At 39.0% G+C, this 20,233-nt stretch overlaps 1 protein-coding gene across 1 annotated transcript in view; it reads left to right on the forward strand.

Moving 5' to 3' along the window:
- Nucleotides 1-19,700, forward strand: part of lingo3 (leucine rich repeat and Ig domain containing 3) — a 52,779-nt gene extending 33,079 nt beyond the window's left edge. The window contains exon 2 of the mRNA XM_004910992.4: nucleotides 16,598-19,700. Coding sequence (XP_004911049.2) covers nucleotides 16,630-18,447 — 1,818 coding nt within the window. The 5' untranslated portion in view covers nucleotides 16,598-16,629 and the 3' untranslated portion in view covers nucleotides 18,448-19,700. The remainder of the gene's footprint in view (nucleotides 1-16,597) is intronic.
- The last annotated feature ends 533 nt before the right edge of the window (nucleotides 19,701-20,233 follow it).

Consider the following 20,233-nt stretch of genomic DNA (forward strand, 5'->3'; position numbering starts at 1 on the left):
AAAAGATGACCCCTGAGAAGTTTAGTTCAGCCTGATGGTACCTTGTCCATATGTATAAAGAAAGCCCAACTTAAAAAAAAATCAAATTTGCTTTTTCAGGAAAAAAATATCTTATAAACCATACACTTTATTGCCTATACTCCTTGTGCACTGACTAATGAAAACAGGTCATAGTGACTATTCATCGCCCTTGGCTTTAATGTCTAAAGTGTCTATGTTATTTCAGTACGTAAACTTATCATCATGGGACATGGACTGGTTCTATCATTGCAAACTTGAGTTGCGATTAATGAACTTAAGTCCTTATAATGGGCCAGGTTGCAAGGGACAAAGAAACCCATTCTGCATCGATCACTCAAATAGGCAATCGTAATAAAGGCTATGAATAAAAATGTTCTAAATGAAAGAAAAACTCTTTATGATTTCTTAACCTTGGCTTTAATATATGAAAGTGAAAGTGCCCATTATTCAGAAAGCTCCAAATTAGAGAAGGCCATTTGCAGTAGAGTCCATTTTAAGCAAATAATTCTAATTTTTCAAATGATTTTCTTTTTTTCTGTAATAACAACCAAAACTAAGCTGCATGAATCCATATTGGTGGGAAAAAACAATTATATATGGTTGTTTAATGGCATCATTTTATGACATTACCACACTCCATACACCCCGCTCACCCTAGGGATAATGCTATTTTAATAGGTGCCAAAGTGGTTTGACCATCATGTTAACTAGGACACAGATCAGCTTTTTATCAAAAAGATATTTTTTGGATGTTTATTTCTGTATTTCAGGAAGGCAGAAAAATATTCAGTTAGCAGAGGTCACCTTTTATTTTACATACAATAGCTTATATAGTAATATAGTGTATACCGTATATATATATAATATTAGAACACACAGTGACCCAGTTACATACATATGTAATATGGTGCTGGGTCACCTTGTGTTTTATATATATATATATATATATGTATATATAATAGGGTGTTGATCCCAGGATTGAACTGGTGCTATTTTGGAGTCAGGAAGGAATTTGTTTTATGCAGAGGCAAATTGCAGATGGCTCCTGAGTTGGGGGGTTTTAGACTTCTTCTAGATTATCCTAAAGCAATGTAATAATTATGTGAGCAAAGAAGCTAAAGCTACTAAATGTATTAACATTTCCTCACAGTATGTGTATTGTGGGATTAAAGCTTTAACAATCTTTAGTATGAAAATAAATGAAAAATAAAAAAAATAAATAAAAACTCTGGAAAAACCAACAAAATCAAGTAAATGTCAGTTCAATGACAATAAAGCAGAAGGTGTGATAAAAATAAGTAAAAAAACAAACAGAAATAAGCTGCAATCAATCATAACAATAAGCAAATCAAAGAAACAAAAGCAAGATGCATGTAATATTCAGAGTAATGTTCAAAGCCCTGCCTGCACTGGCTGAAGATGACAGTTCTAAATGAGGTATGCCTAATCAACGATGACTGGAAGATGAATAATGGAAATGAGGGAAATAATCTAACGATAGTCTTCACAGTCTCCTAATGATGACTAGTATATTGCTTTATTGCAGTGCTTTCTAATGCTAGACCTCACGTCAAATGAGGCCCTTCCACCCATATTTTAACCCTTTATGTCCACTTTAAACTCTACCATCCCTGCGTGAAAGCAACATTGGTTGATGCTGTAGATTTAGTGGTTCCAGGTTTATCTTTGAACTGTGACCCCCTGCTTTGTTTACTGGAAACATGTGGAACACCAATATCAAGCCTCTGTGGCACCCAAATGTAGTTCTGAGGAGGAAAGGAAAAAAACATATATATTACCCACAGCCAAATATCTGACCTGAAACCAGATCTGAACCCACCAGTTTTGTCAAAGAAGGAAGGGCAGGAAGGCACAAACAGTTTAAAGCAGTGAGTCTCAAACTGTGGGTTCCTTGGTCAGTGGGTGGAAAGGCTCAGACTGAAGGCCAGTTAGTGTGTCAACAGGCCCGGATTTGTGGCGAGGCCACAAAGGCCCAGGCCTAGGGCGGCATAAACATAGGGGCGGCATGCCGCCCCACCGCACGCAAATTTTAAAATTTTGCTCCCATACGGAGCAATGGGGACCTCTCCCCACTGCTCCGTATGGGAGTTTTAACTTTGGCACATGCGCATTAGTGCGGCAGCAGGGGAGGAGGAGGTGGTTTGCGCATGCGCGCTCGCACGGCGGGTGGGGGCGGTAGGGGGCGCCGAATGGGGGCGGCCTCGGGGCGCGTCATTTAGAAATCCGGCGCTGTGTGTCAAAAAAAGAGCTGAACCCAATGGAGCACGATGCCTCTATGTGGTGTCCGGAACCTAAAATGCCAGTATAGGATATATGAGCAGGCCAGAAACACCTGCTTGTTTCTCTGTGGCTTCTGGTCTGCATAGTAGGGTTGCTGCAGTGTGTGCAGACCCTCTAGCAAGAGGATGAAAACAGTTACTGTTTCTTGTTTTATCTTGCAGCAAAAATTAATGAGCTGTTGCATTTTAAAATCCCCACATCAAAAGCATATTTTGAAGTGGCTTATTTTTCTCCACTGTCACAAAAAAAAGCATTCTGACTTTAAATCCCCTTTAACTGCATCCATCAGGAAAGAAATTGCTGGTAATGTGCATCAATTTATCTTATGTCTGGCGGCCCCCGTTAAGCTATCACCAATGAGTGCCTGATTTTACTTCTTCCCTGCCATAAAACTCAGTTAAATGAGTCAGAGGCAGCTTTTAGTGCTCCTTCCTGTGTAGCAGCATTCAAGATAGACCATCTATCTCCAATCACTGATTGTGTATGCAAGAGAGAAGTTATTGCAAGCAGCAGAAGAGTAAACCATTTGGATTCATGCCTGCATACAAACATATTCCTTAACACAGCACTGCAAATAGTGGTAGGCATGGTTTCAAAAACCAAATTAGTTTTAACTTTCATGTCAATGGCTGCATATCCAAGCCAATGCAAATCATTTAAAACCAAAGGTGTGTGGGTGTCTTTATAGGCGAGAAAAAAGATAACTAGTTTAATTATACCTTTGTCTGACTAAATGTGAAATTATTAATGATTCCATCATAGGAATTACATTGTTATTATCTTATCAGTCAGAACCACCTCTGGGAACTAATGTCTGGGTGGAAATTATTGCAGTAGGAGGCTGACGTGTGTGGGCACAGTAATTTAAGTTTAAAATTCCCCCCCCCCCCAACTGTTTAGAATGAAGTTCCAGTCATAGAATACCTTCAATCATTTTGCTTGTGGCCACAGTATACTCTATTTATATAGCATTTTATCTGCAAATACAAAGAGGTGCAGGTTCTTCCTTAAGACATTATATGGACCTATAAACCTGTAGATCTATATATGTGCAATATCCAGTACCTTATTTGGTTTAACACCCCTTTTTTACACATTGCATTCACATCCGGCATCCTTAGGACCCACCCTACCTTGCCCCACAGCATCTGCGGGCGAATGGGCCTGAAGCCGCATCGTCCTCCACAGGCAGCCGCAAATCGAGGCCTCGGTATGGCTCTCACAGAATTTTAACATTTTAAAATATTTGGTGTTTATGGCTCTCTCAGCTAAAGACGTTCCCAACCCCTGCTTTAAGGGGACATATCTGAAACAAAAAAAAAGCGCCAAACTGGATTTATTACTTTCCCATTCTCATAAAAAATGTATTTCTTGTGTGGACTCAATTCCTGAATAATTCCACTTACTTGCCTGCTGAAGTTATTGGAAAGAAGGCACACACCATCTTGGGAGGATTGAGTAACCAGAAGATCTCCTGAGGTTTCTCATTCAACCATCCCTGGCCAACATGACATATACTGCCTGCAGTCATCTGTGTTATGGTTGGTTAGAGGCAGTTATTATAGGGCAGAGGGCCCTTGATTGTTTTATCCCAACTTCATATGCTTCATTAAAAATTAAGTATTATATTATAGTAAGCTACAAACAATGTACATCCTGTGCCCCAGTATAAACTATCCCTATCTGCATATGAGTAGAAGCTAGCATTGGAGTGCCCGCACAGGGTTGCCATATGGCCAAACATTGTAGGCTTGGAAAAACTAAGTCCAGTGTCATTAAGTAGGCTTAGTGAAAAATGTATCATATGCATGAAAATGACGTTATCCACAATCAAAGCCTTATCTCATACATGTTCCCGATAAGCTCCTGAAAACTTTGCTCATATATATGTGAATGTGTAGGTTTCATGTTGCTTGGGGTTAGATTCAGAATGCCCAGTATGCTGTCCTTGTTTTGTTTTTATACAAGGTCTAGTTTAAATTTAAATGTCTAGCACCCACTGGGTTTTAAGTGGAGTCACACATGGTTTTTTTGAAATCCTGTCATCTGGACCGATTACTGATTCCCCCATCACAATTATGTTTCCGTATATCAGACTTTTTTCAGCTCTATTCCACCTTGTAAGGCACCCTCTCAAGCAATCACTCACTGGCGCTTCCCTTCCCCCATTTCCCCTCTATTTTGTCCTTGTCTGCGCACTGCTTACTACTGATATGCTACATAAACTTTCGCCAGCACTTTTGCTATTATTGGCTGGCCCTCTGATGACTTCTGTATCCATAGTAACAGCCTTTAATTTGCAGATCTAGGCCATTCATTTTGATGCCATCCTACCTGCTAATGTGTTCATTCTATTTATTAATTTCTGTCAGTTCCTCTGTACTCCCATCATTTACAGACAGGAGCAGATACCATATTAATCATACAGTCAGAGTGACAGGAGGTAGTTGATAACATAATAGGAGAGATGCATGACATTACACAAAATGCTGAATATAAATAAACCTTAAAAAAATGTCCACAATCAAATATCCAAAAGAGATTCATTTATCAAATATTCTGCGGTGAAAGACAAGTTTAAGCAATATCTTGGAAGTCACCTTCTTTAAATTATAATTTACTTAAGCCCAAAATTGATTGGATATTTGTAAACGAGAAGCTGACAAGTATCGCATTAGATAAATACCCATTTCTTAAAATATGGCAGCCATGGATAGACTATAGATTTGGAGTGACTTTCCCTACTCACCTTTTATCTGCTTAATGGAGTAGTAGTCAAATGTTCTTAAAATCAGGTTATGATTTATAATTATATTCCTTTGTTACTATTTGTTTGTTCTCTTATCCATTAAGTTACTGCTCCCAAATATCCTTGCACTAAGTTCCAGAATGCCTGTTGCCTGTGGCCCCACACATAATATAGTGAATAAATTAGCAGTAGACCAAAGGCCCAGTGCTTTTAAACAGGTCATGGAACTCCTATTTACAACTGGGGTACATTATTTATTGTAATACACAAGTTTCAGTGAGTCACGTGGCAGAATTTACATCACTGAGAACCGATTAGAACTGATGACGTCACTAAGTTATAGGCTATAAGGGTAAGGATAAAATTTACCGGATAATCATGGCTCTTGTGTATTATGAATATATATATATATATATATATATATATATATATAAAGTCCTATTTTCAAGCTAAGTGAGATGGGGCTTAGTATGCTTTGAATGCAAGGCTGACTCCCTATGCATATACAAAACCTTTATACTAACTTGCAATATTTATTTAATGTGATTGTTTTTTGTAAGTTCTTTCTTTCAAGTGTGTGATGGGTTAGTTTGAGCAGAGTGTTCATTAATGCAAGTAACCTTCCCTCCCCCTAAAAATCCTGACCTGCGTGATGATGCTAGCACTCACTAATGCCAGGGAGATAAGGCCTGCAATAGTTTGGGGGATTTAGTTGTACAGAAACACAGAACATCCAGATGCTGGGAGCAAATAAACTGCCACATTTTAATCCTCGTCTGAAAGAGATACAGTAATTGGAATGGCTGGTATGAATGAGGGGGAGTGAGTGAATTTCTAAGAGGATATTGTTAATACTGAGGGTCAGGGAAGTCCGTATGCCTCCCAAATATATTCAGTTGCTCTCTAAGAAACCGCTAATTAAACCTGCTCTTTATGTCAGCCAAGCATATAACATTTCGATCACTACTTCTAATGCTGCCTCAATTATTTTTTGTGCATGGGTGAATTATCTTTAGCTACATTTGCTAATGTCACATGAAGCAGACTGATTTTGATGTAGATCAGTTGATGTAGATCAGGGAACTGTGTCGGTTCATATGAAAATTGCACATAAACTGCTGCAGAGACATTTGTGCACCAGGTTGCTGTTCATAATTCCCATATCTCTATTTAACCCTTAATCCCTGACAATAACTTAGATTCGCAATTTCTATGTTATACAGTATTTAAATGAATGAGAAAATGGCTTTGCCCCGTTAGCTTAGCGCTTCTCATCTGGTCCTTGAAAACTGAGTAATTGGTGTGGGAGAGTTAACAAATGTCCCCCCTAGGCCTGGGCCTATGTGGCCTTCCCACAGATCGTGACCTGGTCCCATTAGCCTTAGACAGCCAATATCACAACCATAAAGCATAACAGAGGTGCTGCTTTCTGAAAGAAAGGAGGATACTTAACCAATTACACGCTTTCTAAAAAAAAAGAGGAGACTTACCCAATCACTTTTTCGTATCTTATACAAGAACAAAAGTTTTTTTTTTTTTAATCTTATGTAAATACACTTTTGCAAAATAAACTCTATTTTACTAAACATAATGCATTGTTTTTATGGACATGTAGTATAATGTCTTACTGTAGACTTTAGCATACCAACTGAGAACAAACTAAAACCATAAATACACATTTTTTGAGCTGCCTGGGTGTAACGTGGTGTCCCGTGTCCTCTTTGGGATACTTGGCAGAGTACACACACCATGGTCAAAGCTCAAGGAACTTGCAGTACTAACATATGGATAAATTGGAGGTTCACACACGCCACTGTTGAACTCAGGAACAGTTTATTTACAGTCACCAGTACAGTTCCAAATGAACATTTCTCACACCCCATGACAATTATGATTCCCCAGGCCACTGGGCCCTAGCCTGATAGATACTTCCCTGCTGCTTCCTCCTCTTCAGGGATGCTGTACCTTATTACAGACTTTTAGCATAGGGAGTCAGCCTTGCATTCAAAGCATACTAAGCCCCATCTCACTTAGTCCCTTTTCCACTGGCTCCCAAACCAGGACACTGGTCCCTCTCTCTATCCTTGCTGGAGCCTCAGCTGCTCTTTAACCTAACCCACAACTGACTCTCACCACTTTCAGTAAGTTCCAAAACATCTAGCCTAACCAATCAGTGGTACCTTACTTTTCTCCTTATATTTCTCCCTCCTGTGGAATTGTACCACCTACTGGCTGAAGTAGAAAATAAAATAACTTTTTTAATCCTTACATAGGGACATTAGTTTGCTTATTGCCCTTTTTTACAGTTTTGATGTGGTAACATAACTCAAAATTAGCACCGCGCTTATAAAGTCAATTAATTGTAAATTTAACCTTATTAAATAGAGATTAATGGAAGTATAGAGTAATTCATCTGCCCACCACTGCCACTTCCCTTTTATATGTATGATTTCAAGGATATTGTTAAAATAAGGTGCGTACATGTCCAGTTCCTATGTGAAATGAATCTACATATGATTAGATCTGATTCACAAAACATTACAAAACATATCCAAAGATAATTTACCCACCCAGAATAAAAAAGAGCCTTTATCTGGAGAAGTGATGGAAAAGTTAGCTTCTAGAAATTAAAAGACTAAACATGTCTTGTTTTTGTTTTTTGTCTTTGCTTAGGATATGTATGCCTTTAACATTTTTAAATGACACTGCTGCATATAACTATAAATAAATGACCATTAAATGCATCAGCACAACACTGAAATTCAAGTCTTTGGCAATACAAGGGTCTCCTATATCGGCCTACAGAAGCCAAATTCAATTGTCATGTAGATTAAGGGGCATGTTTACTAAGATTGGAGATAAATATCACTGGTGATGTTGCCTGGAGCAACCAATCAGAGCTTTGCTTTTGATTTCTAACTTGTAGGCGACTGTTTAAATCTAATTGCTTATTGGTTGCTATAAGCAACATCACCGGTGATATTTATCGCCAATCTTAGTAAACACTCCCCTATATCTCATAGAATTGCATCTGGTACAACAGTGCAGATTTTTTGAAATTACATAGGATCTGCAAGAAGCAACAGATTACATTTTCCATAGCTGTAAGGCTCCTTTCAAAAAATAATCATAATAATTTATTACATTTCCATTCCCAACAGTAAACTTAATATGCTGCAATAAATTTACAGACATTTCTTTGGTGAGAAAGATGGGCTATTGCCCTGTTTTATGTGGAACAGTTTTCCTAAACAACAAGGAAAGGTTTTCAGCAGATCTAAAGAAAAATAATAAGAAATGAGTATCTACTGTAAGTATATCTGACATTTTGTAGCAGTCCTGTAAGAAATACTGCGAACAATGTGCCATAGAAAAAGCACCATGTTAAAGCAGAGCATGCTGTGTCTGTCAGATAAATCTGACTAAAATGCTTATATTATATTTATATGTCAAATAAAAGTGACTACAATGCCTATATTATATTTAAATGTCAAATAAAAGTGACTAAAATGCCTATATTATATTTAAAGCAGCTATATTTATTTAATTATATAATATGTGAGGCCCAAGGAGTTTTGGTTTTTTTTAGGACCATTTAGGGCACATTTTGGGGCAGAAGATGATAAAAGTGTGGCTTTGCTCTATGAAGAAACACATATTCCTCTCATGGCTCAGCAGAAATACAAATACACCTTACAGAATGTCTGGCACCAAAGTGTTTAATGAAGGTGCCTGGGACTGTGGATATTTTGGTAAAGAAATGTGAGTTTTGTGGGCTCTTTGTGGGCCTTAACTGGGGACGGCCACCTAGAGCAGGGGAGGGGTTAATATTTAACCTGGCACCTTGTTCCCATGCTACTCTGATCCCCATCTCACCCTCCCTTGGTTGGTGGTTATTGTATGCTGTTTTGAAACTCATTATGCCCTGTGCTTTACTTGTACTGTATTTTCACAGTTGATGATTTCAGCATTTATGAATTGTTTTCCTGTAAATCTGTAATTTGTTCATTTATATGTTATTGATTTGGTATATATGTCACAGCAGTTAGCAGGTATCTAATTATGTCCTTGCCATTTGGTAAAGGTTAACAAGGTTTACTTTACATGCCCACCATGGCTGCACTTGCTGGCATTTGGGTATTTGATGGTTTTGTTATGGCATAGCATAGACAGATTATTTGGTATAATAAATATATATATTCAATAAGTGGCTGACTTCTACCCACCCAAAAGGAATCTCTGGTCTCTGGGTCTACTTTATATTTTTTTATAGCACCTAGTTCTGCTTATTGAGATTTGCTAATCTACATGTGTTGTGCCTGCCTCCCCACAGTCTGAGGCTAATGCCCCGTGGAGAGATTAGTCACCCGCAATAAATCTCTGCCACGGCAGGTAACTAATCACCCCACTGGCAACAATGTGAATTGCCATTGGAAAGGCATACGCATTGCTTTGTTTTTCCGAATTGGTGCAAAATTTCCTCCTGCAGGCAACTCTGCATTACTTTGGAAAATGAAGCACCACATATGCCTTTCCACTGGCAATTTACTTTGTTGCTGGTGTATAGGCATTTTGGGAAGATTAGACACCCGTGGTAGCAGAGATTTATCCCGGGCGACTAATCTCTCCCTGGGGCATTAGCCTTAGAAACAACAGTATGAATAATTAGAATGTTAATACTCTTCTGCCATCTATGTACAGTATTAAAGAGAGCTGATACAGTATATCTAAATGTATAGGGGTAGTTTAAAAAGGCCCTCAAATCTAAAGCAAGGCAAGTAAATTAACCTGGTGTCTACTCTCTGCCTGTAAGCATCCACCATCAATGACATCATGCAGCTAGTAACACATTTTATCCACTCGGGGCCTTGACAAGCTTGATAAATGCTAATTAACTTATCTTGGCTTGACTCTGATGGTCTTTTGTAAATAAAACATCTGTTCAGCTATGTTTAGATTAAGCAGAATGCAAACTGTATATTAGTCCTATTAGTGCCACAGGTCAAAGAATTGACGGCGCTGGCTGTAGAAGACAATAGTGTCAGTGCTGTAGATTCTATTTTTCATATTTTTGATGTAGACTGTTCCAGTGTTTATATGGAAACAAGGGGCGCAGCAGATCAAGAGGAACAAGAATACATATTTGAATATGTTTCTAAGCTTACACAGTTTAGTAAATAACAACTGAGATGTCTAAATCTATTGTACATTTTTGTACTTATCAATTTATGTTTATGTACTGTTTATGTACTATTTTTCCCAACCCCTGCCTGCTATGCTTTGTGACTGCACTTATTCTTAGTCTTCAAAAGTACTCTCTGCAGATGTTGCTGAGTTGGCACTGTTGTGGCTTTCATCTTCGTTATTAAGCAGTAGATGTCATTTTTCTACTTAAGGACTGCTGCAAGGACAAGATAAGATTAGGGCTAAGCCAAGGCAATTTGATTTTCAGAGCATAATCAAATATTTTTGCTGGTTTATTATTAGGGTTAGGCTTCATGATGTAGTTTCACCATCTTATATAAATAGGGATAACTGGGACTGTGTTTTAGGACCGTGTCAACTAACTTGGCCAGCCTACATGGATATTAAACATACAGTAATAATAAAGTCCCTCCCTAGATAAAAGCATAGTACTTGAATGTAAAAATATTGCAATTAGAAGAGTTTTTCTTGGAACAGGTTTCCCATATATGTTTTGCATAATGATATTTTTATTAGGCGCTACAGATGCACTTGCAAGAAAATAATTGTGTTTTTTTTAGTAAAATCTACATGTTGTATGGCTGTTAATTTCTCTGTCCAACATAATCTATGGCCATTAATGTGATCTCATTTATTATCCATGTGCACATATTTCATTTTGAAGAGTTGAGATCAATTAACACACAATGCTGTGCAGCAATGTCCATTTAACTGCACTACAAGGCAATACATGGTAACTGATCTCACAGGAAGGACTACCAACATTCAATGCACAAAAATAAATAAAAATTATCATTATTAATTTTATTTTTGTCAGCCTTGATCCCCTTTACTTCAAGCACAGAGCCACATGACAGAACAATTACCATGTTACCATAAAACACAGCAAAGCAAATTAACCAAGAAACACTCTCTCTTAAAGGGGTTGTTCAACTTTGACTTAACTCTTATGACGTATGATATTCTGAGACAATTTGCAATCAGTTTTATTTTTATATTTTTTTGTGTTTTTTCATTTATTTAGCTTTTTGTTCATCAGCTTTACAGTTTGCAATTGCAGCAATTATCTGGTTTCTAGGGGTATTCTTTACTTTAGTAACCAGGCAGTGGTTTAAATGAGAAACTGGAATATGAATAGGAAGGGGGCCTGAATAAAAAAAGGTAAGTAATAAAAAGGTAACATTAATTAAAATGAATAAATAAAATTGTAAGCTCACAGAGCAATCATTTTTGGCTGTAGGAGTCAGTGACGCCCATTTGAAAGCTGGAAAGATGTAGTATAGGAAGGCATATAATTTAAAAATACAACAAATAAATAAAAAGATCAATTGCAAAGTTGCTAGAAATAGGACATTCTATAAGATAGTAAAAGTTAACATAAAGGTTAACCACCGCTTTATGAATATAAATTCCTATTAGTCTGAGCACTAACTATACAGAGTTTATTCACAGGCTAGAAACCTGTTTTGCTCACAATGGGTCACTTATATATGATGCCAGGGCCGGATTTCACTTGGCGGTGCCCCAAGACCGGCCCCGCCCCCACGAGTGCGCAATCGCGCGGCGCCCTCTCCCCGAGTGCGCATGCACATTCGTGCATTTAAACTCCCATACGGAGCAGTGGGGAGAGGTCCCGACTGCTCCGTATGGGAGACAAATTTAAAAATTCTGTTGCGGCGGGGCGGCATGCCGCCCCTAAACTTGTGCCGCCCTAGGCCCGGGCCTTTGTGGCCTTTCCACAAATCCAGGCCTGTATGATGCAGACACAAGTGCATGAGTAAAATTACAGCCATTAGTGCTCATTTACACGGCACTTGTGCCCAGTGATTTGCTGTGCTCTACAGACAATCCAGAAAGTGCTCTGCTGTCTGGTCTCTGTTCTGTGTTGTCTCAGTCCCAGGAAAGAGCCCAAGGTGTGTGTCCATTCCCTTTTAAATGCTATAGCACTACACTCATTTGCAGTAAGTAGGTGGCTAACGGTGCACATGTTCCCTGTCTGGTGGTCCCCGCAGCCATTAACACACACATTGTCTACATTTTAATGGTATATGGTATACCGACACACATAGCTAAGGGGTTCCTACTGATTAAGGCTTGTAACTATTGCACTGATTATTATGTGAAACTTAGCAGATAGGAATGATAGGCTATGAATGCCTATGGCTGATCTTAAGCTGGTCATATATCGAAAAATATGCTTATTTGGCGAGATTGCTAAACAAGCTGATCTTTCCCCCGATATGCGCTAGGGCCAAATAATCAGCTTACAAAAATAGGGATACAATCCATTGTAGCAAGGGCCACATCAACAAGCCAATGGTTTCATTGCTCTGATGAGATTTTTAAACCTGTCTGATCAATATCTGGTCTATTTTCTGCCAGATATCGGTAATGTAGACCTGTCAGAGTGCCCCATTGACTGGCAGATAAGCTACAGTCTCGGACTTAAGGAACGGAATCGGCAGCTAGAATCTGCCCGTGTATGGCAGAAACCAAGTCAAAAAAGCATTTTGCAATATAGCCTGCAGATCTCCAGTCATCCTCATACAGCAGAAAACTTTGAGAACAAGCTGGAAATTCTAGTTCACTAACAGATAAAGAACATATGACCTACAGCCCTGCTATAAAGTGATAACAAAATGGTCCCTAAATGTACACACTATGCCACAACTGAAAACCCTTTAATGCTCTTTTATTGTGTATAGTCTCGCACCCCCCTCTGGGTATGAAATGGCGTCATAGGATTACTTTGAAATAAATTGTGCACATTTTCTTAGAAAAACATTTCAGCACAGAACTCGTACAGGGCTTTGCCCTGTGCACATCAGTAGTGAGCCTGTAATACTTTAGTGCATAACCCCTCCCTCTCATATAAGGAGCTTTCATCTTAGCTTCTGATACAAGAAATCCTCCACCAGGGGTTCACTTTCCAGGCTTTTAATCTTTTAAGAAATGTTATCCAATTCACTCTACGGGAAGCTGATTTCATCACTGAGCACATCTTGTCTAATTGCAACTCTTCTGTTGATCTTGCCCACATTATATCTTGCAAATCCTTCATTTGTGAGTTTAAAGACACATGAATTCTTTTTAATTTTCCATTTGTAGACTAGAGGCTTAAGATTAGAGGACAGGGAGTTTTATCTGAGGGTCAGTTTTTTCTACAATGAGAGCTTTGAAGTAGTAGCATGCTCATACATTATATAGAAGAAAAGGTGGATGCCTTTTAGCAAGTAAGCAAATATAAGGTTACTGAAATCAACTCTTAAGCTGGCCATACACGTAATGATGTTTCCTACACTTTAAGTAGAAGGAAAGGCTAATAAAGAGTTAATCTCAAGATGCAGGCATACCTTTAGTTCTCTCAATAGTGCCCTTAAGTCTCCCCATATTTCTCCCGTTCAGATGATCAGAAGCCAAACAGGAAGAAAAACCGCTGAGCTCTGTAAAGAAAGTTCCCATAATGCCTCGCTCCTGCACTGAGACCCAGACCAGTGTACATGCTCAGTTAGTTAGACTATGAGTCAGCTTCCTGCTGATTGGCTCAGATCCACATTCCTAAGGGGGGGAGTGAGTTCTTAGCATTCTTGAGGGAGGGGAGAGCAGGAGAGGGGAGAGAGAAGAGAGCTGCATGTCTGTGGCAAAGGAAAACAGACACAACAAATCTTTTGACAGAGATCTCAGTGCAGCATTTCTGTGAGTGCTTATGGCTGTATTTACATAGACCTTTCTGATAAAGCTTACTTAGTTTTTACTAAGTAAGTTTTTACTTGGTCTTTCCTTCTCCTTTAATGATCAATTTCAGTGGGATCTGACAAAACCATAAAATTATTGTAAGCTTAGAGGGCACTGAACAATTGTACATCTAGGGATCTTTCATCCGACATTGGTCAGAATATCAATAAGGCGGGTTCGAAAATTTTTCCTCATTAACAATGAAATTTGTCCATTGTCCAATTGTTTGCAGGGCCAAGCAGGTAGTTTTCCTAGCTTCAACTAGATGATACTGCTTGAAATTATGTTTATGGACAATTCGTACTATTAAATGATTGTTTCAAGGTAAGCAATTGCGCTCCCTGCACTAGTAATGCGCCCCCTTGACCCACACTGAAGCTCATATTGGCAGACACAGGAAGCAAGTGGGGTGTCATCAGAAGGCCCACCTCAGGGCAGGCAGAGGCGCAGAATTCCCCCAGCTCTAATTTATGCCCTCCCTTGTAATAGAAAACAATAAAAAAAAAGTCACAGCAGGGGAACACATCAGAAAAATCTCATAAGAACCCTTAAACAGGTTTAACAAGAAGCAAACACATAGTAGAAAATCTAAGAAATTCTGAGAATGTCAGGAGCAGCCACAGGTGGGTGGCTGGCAGGTACAGCCACAGGTGGGTGGCTGGCAGGTAGGAGCTTATATGCCGTGTAATATGGGTACAGGGGGTACTGCGCTTGTGGATAGGCAGGAAACAAGTTATGTTGCTGAAACATGATTTATTAATGAAAATTGAGTAATAAGAAATATGGAAGTCCTTACAACAGGCCAGTGGTCAGAGGCAGGCAGAAGATGAAAACAAATCCGGAAAGCAGGCAGAGGGTCTGGACTGGCAGCGAACAAGGAGGGTCCGGAATAACCGGCAGTGGTCAAAGGCAGGCAGAAGACAGGGAAAGTCCAATAATCAGGCCGAGGTCAATACCGGGAGATCAAACATAGGTCGGGAACAGGAGATGTAGAACAGGGTAAGGTAACGGAATCAGGCAGGTATGCGGGCGGGAGTCAGGCAGGTATGCGGGCGGGAGTCAGGCAGGAACAGGGACTGGAACAAGCAGGTAAGGTCACAGGAATGCAACAGGGCTCAATGATCAAGCAACCAGGGGTTGCTTGTAACAGGCTTATAAAGCCCGTTAATTGTCTGATTGGAACCACCTGGGCTAATTAAGGGAGGAGAAGGTGGACATAGACACAGAAGCAAAGAAGAGGGGTTAACAGAATGTTCAGGGCTGGATGCCCAAGGTCTCCAGTGGCTCAGTGAGGTAATGCTGAACCTGCCTAACATAGAGTCCAGAGTTCTGGTACAGGCAGGTCCTGACAGAGAAATGTTCTCGTGCATTGTAAGCATATCAGTCAGTATGGACATATAAAGAAATATTAAGAAAAAATATTTGTATAAACATGACTTATTTTGATTGCAATTTTTCTTTTTTTATGTTACATTATTCAATAAATCTTTCTCAAATATTACTCAAAGGGGCTGATTTACTAACCCACGAATCCGACCCGAATTGGAAAAGTTCCGACTTGAAAACGAACATTTTGCGACTTTTTCGTATGTTTTGCGATTTTTTCGGATTCTTTACGAATTTTTCGTTACCAATACGATTTTTGCGTAAAAACGCGAGTTTTTCGTATCCATTACGAAAGTTGCGTAAAAAGTTGCGCATTTTTCGTAGCGTTAAAACTTACGCGAAAAGTTGCGCATTTTTCGTAGCGTTAAAACTTAACGCTACGAAAAATGCGCAACTTTTCGCGTAAGTTTTAACGCTACGAAAAATGCGCAACTTTTTACGCAACTTTCGTAATGGATACAAAAACTCGCGTTTTTACGCAAAAATCGTATTGGTAACGAAAAATTCGTAAAGAATCCGAAAAAATCGCAAAACATACGAAAAAATCGCAAAATACCGATCATTACGAAAAAAATGCAATCGGACTCCATTCGACCCGTTCGTGGGTAAGTAAATCAGCCCCATAGAGTGATAAAAACTAGATTCTGTAAATGGTGTCCATTCCTTTATGACTAACTAGGCAATGGTAAGGTACAGAGTTAAGTGGAAAATATGGAAGTTATATTCAGTGTTGTTTTTCAATGAATGCAGACAGTAGACGATGGATATGTTTAGCATTACAAAAATGTTCTGTTTGTCAGCATGAGAGCCCTAGTTTCTGCAGTAGGAGAGGCAATGTACTTGTCTGAGCTATTGATTCTGTACTGTAAGCACTGAATAATGCTATAAAGTCATGGAGTGCTGTGGGTAATTGGTATGGATGTGGTGTTTCTCTGTTTGGAGCTGCAATGTCATGGAAACATTTTAAACTGTAGATTAAATATTGGATAGAGGCAAACTCAGGTAGAGAATTTCTAATGAATTTTATATTAGCAGAGGGAATGTCAGAAAATATAAATTGTCTCGAGATGTGCCCTAAGGTTCAATGTCCTGATTAAGATGTTTAAATGTGTTTATTGTGTCTTAATGTCACTTATGTGTTATTGGCTCTGTTTAAGGGCATAAGGCTAACTTTGATTTTTCTGATTTTCTGATTACCAGGTGCCTAGGAAGATGCTAGCTACTTTGAATGTATGATGCCCCGTATAATGTCATCATGCTGGTTCTCCATCGTTGTGTTCCTCCTTCTTCTGCTATATCCAGAATGGAAGGTGTTGGGATGCCCTGCCAGGTGTGATTGCACACCCAATCAACGTTCAGTCATCTGCCACCGCAAGCGCCTCACTACAATCCCAGAAGGTATTCCCTCTGAAACAAGGCTCTTGGACCTCAGTAAAAACCGCATACGGTGCCTGAATCCTGGTGACTTCTCTCCCTACTCACTACTAGAGGAGGTGGATCTTAGTGAGAATATCATTTCCACTATTGAGCCAGGGGCTTTTGCCAACCTCTTCTTTCTTCAGATACTTAAACTAAAGGGTAACCAGCTAAAGTTGATTCCGACTGGAGTCTTCACGAAACTTAGCAACCTAACTTTGCTGGACATTAGTGAGAATAAGATTGTCATTCTACTGGACTTCATGTTTCAAGATCTGCGTAGTCTGAAAAGCCTTGAAGTTGGGGACAATGACTTGCTCTATATTTCACAAAAGGCCTTCTATGGACTTGTGTCTCTGGATCAGTTGACAATTGAAAAATGCAATTTGACCTCTATATCTCCTGAGTCACTGTCTTACTTGCAGGGTTTAGAGGTCTTGAGACTTCGTTACCTAGGTATAAACTCATTGGAGGAGCAAAATTTTCAGAAGCTTTACAACCTCAAGGAACTAGAGTTGGAAAGCTGGCCATTACTAGAGGATGTTTGTAACACAGCTTTTCAAGGGCTGAACCTCACTTCTCTTTCTATCACATACACAAATCTCACATCAGTGCCATCAGCTGCCCTGAGGAACATGGTGTATCTGGAATACCTAAACCTTTCCTTTAATCCAATCAGAATCATTCAACGAGGCGCCTTCAAGGACCTTGTCAGACTTCGTGAGCTTCACATAGTTGGGGCATTTCTAAGCACAGTGGAGTCTCAAGCATTTTTAGGGCTTCGACAAATACGCCTTCTCAATGTATCCAATAACCTCCTGGCAACACTGGAAGAAAGCGCCTTCCAGTCAGTTAACACTTTGGAAACTTTACGAGTGGATGATAACCCTCTTGCTTGTGACTGCCGTTTACTTTGGATCCTGCAGCGTAGAAAAACATTGAACTTTGATAACCACCAACCTGTTTGCGCCTCTCCAGCCAAAATTCAAGGTAATGCCCTACGTGACTTTCCTGACTCCATACTATTTGAACATTTTACCTGCCAAAAGCCCAAGATTAGGGACAGAAAGCTTCAACACATCACAGCACATGAAGGACAGCCTGTGTCTTTCCACTGTCGAGCAGATGGGGAGCCAGTCCCACTTATTGTATGGGTCTCACCACAAAGAAGGATGATCACCAGCAGAAGTGTGGGAAGATCCACTGTATTACCAGAGGGAACATTAGAGATCCGATATGCACAAGTGCAAGACAGTGGAACATACATCTGCATTGCAACTAATGCTGGTGGTAATGACACCTATTTTGCTACCTTAACTGTTAAAAGTGATAACTCCCCCTACTCTAACAGAACAATGTACTTATCAGAATACAATGATACTTTCCATAATGACACACAAGTCTTCCTGAAATTCACTCTTGATCTGAAGACAATATTGGTGTCCACAGCCATGGGCTGTATTACTTTTCTAGGGGTTGTTCTTTTCTGCTTCCTTCTCCTCTTTGTCTGGAGCAGAGGAAGAGGACAGCACAAAAATAACTTCTCTGTGGAGTATTCTTTCCGTAAAGTTGATGGCCCTACCTCTGCTGCTGGACAAGGTGGGGCAAGAAAGTTTAATATGAAGATGATATGAGAGTGTTTTAAACAACAGAGATTTCAATGGCTTGGACACTGTGATAATTGCCCATTAAATATAGCTGGTTAATGGAGTGTCTGAAGACTCTAAGACATCAAGACCAGACCATTTGGTATCTTTATATCTGCTTTCTTTAACCACAAGGGCTATGAACAGGCATTAGCCAAGTGAGCTCCCTTGTTCAGCTAACTTGAATCTTCTACCCATGACATGGAACCAAATGGGGTAGTTACTATTCAACATTCCAGAAGCCTAGTACAGAAGATATACTTAATGGCTAACAGGCTTCAATTTACATTGTGTTGATCAAACATCCGTTGAATACAACAGTTAACATTTAATTGTTGGTGGGGGGAAGCTAAGTTATTTCTTAAGAGTAGGCAAGTAGATTTAATAAAAACAAACCTAATTTATTTTTCAAAAATTATCATGACATGGGTGTATAGGATTTAGAAGTATAATACAACTACTAATACAAATCTTCAGGCTTGTAATATTTTATACAAAAATAAAGTATATTTATTGCTGTATCTAATAAACAAGGTACAGCATAAATGGTAATACATTTTAAATGCATAAAATAGTAGCACAGGAAGCCAGCACAGAAAGATGGTAAATGCTGTCCCAAAACCCTACTACACTACTAACCTACTACTATGTTCAGAATACTCTTTTATCCACACATTGCCTGGGAAAATTACTCCTTACAGGATAAGGACAGAGGTGTTACTTGCTGTAATGTTTGATATCTTCAGCTGCTCTGTATCCCTATTGTTTTCCCAAAAACAATTAATATTCAGTTCCCATGTGAATGCAGTACCTGTTTGCAATACAATTACACAACTGTTTGCACAGTTGTGTAGACTTTCTTTTCAATCAATTATCCAACATTTGTATATTTCATTCATGTAACCCTGCATAAAGGCATTTTACCCCCCACATTCCCTACAATGGGGATAAAATATATATATATATATCTTTGAAAAACTATAACAGATTAAGATCAATCAAATTTTCACATTTTAAAGAAAAAGTATTTTCTCATTATACAGGGGCCAATTCTAGTACAGCTCTTCAGTTATAAAAAATAAAACATGCATCAATAAAAGTATTGTGTTAATTACAATGTTCAGGGGGGATGGAGTGGGTTGGTTAATGAAAGCATACAAAAATACAGTATTGTTTATTAAAGGAAAAGTAATACCATAAAATGAAAGTGTATAAAAGTAACTAAAATATAATGTGCTGCTGCCCTGCACTGGTAAAAGTTGTGTGTTTACTTCAGAAAGTCTACTATAATTTATATAAATAAGCTGCTGTGTAGCCATGGGGGCAGCCATTCAAAGGAGAAAAGGCACAGGCACATAGCAGATAACAGATAAAACACTATTGTATTCTACAGAACTTATCTGTTATCTGCTATGTAACCTGTGCCTTTTCTCCTTTTTTCCAGCTTGAATGGCTGCCCCCGTGGCTACACAGCAGCTTATTATATAAATTATAGTAGTGTTACTGTAGCAAACACACCAATTTTGCCAGTGCAGGGCAACAGTGCATTATATTTTTATTATTATAAAGCTCTTTTATTTTTTGGTGTTACTGTTCCTTTAAGCAAGAGACAAAACAGAGCCCTGTTTGCTGAGCTTATTTTCAGTATAGACTGTGAGAATGAGCTGATTCATGAGCCAGCACTGCTTTGCAAACACTTACAAAATAAGCTAGTCTAAAGTTAAACAGCCACTATACCCTAAGTCTTTTAAGCAAAATTGTGCCTAGTACAGGG

Source organism: Xenopus tropicalis, chromosome 1 (assembly GCF_000004195.4).
Source record: "Xenopus tropicalis strain Nigerian chromosome 1, UCB_Xtro_10.0, whole genome shotgun sequence".
In the NCBI taxonomy this organism is placed as follows: Eukaryota; Metazoa; Chordata; class Amphibia; order Anura; family Pipidae; genus Xenopus; species Xenopus tropicalis.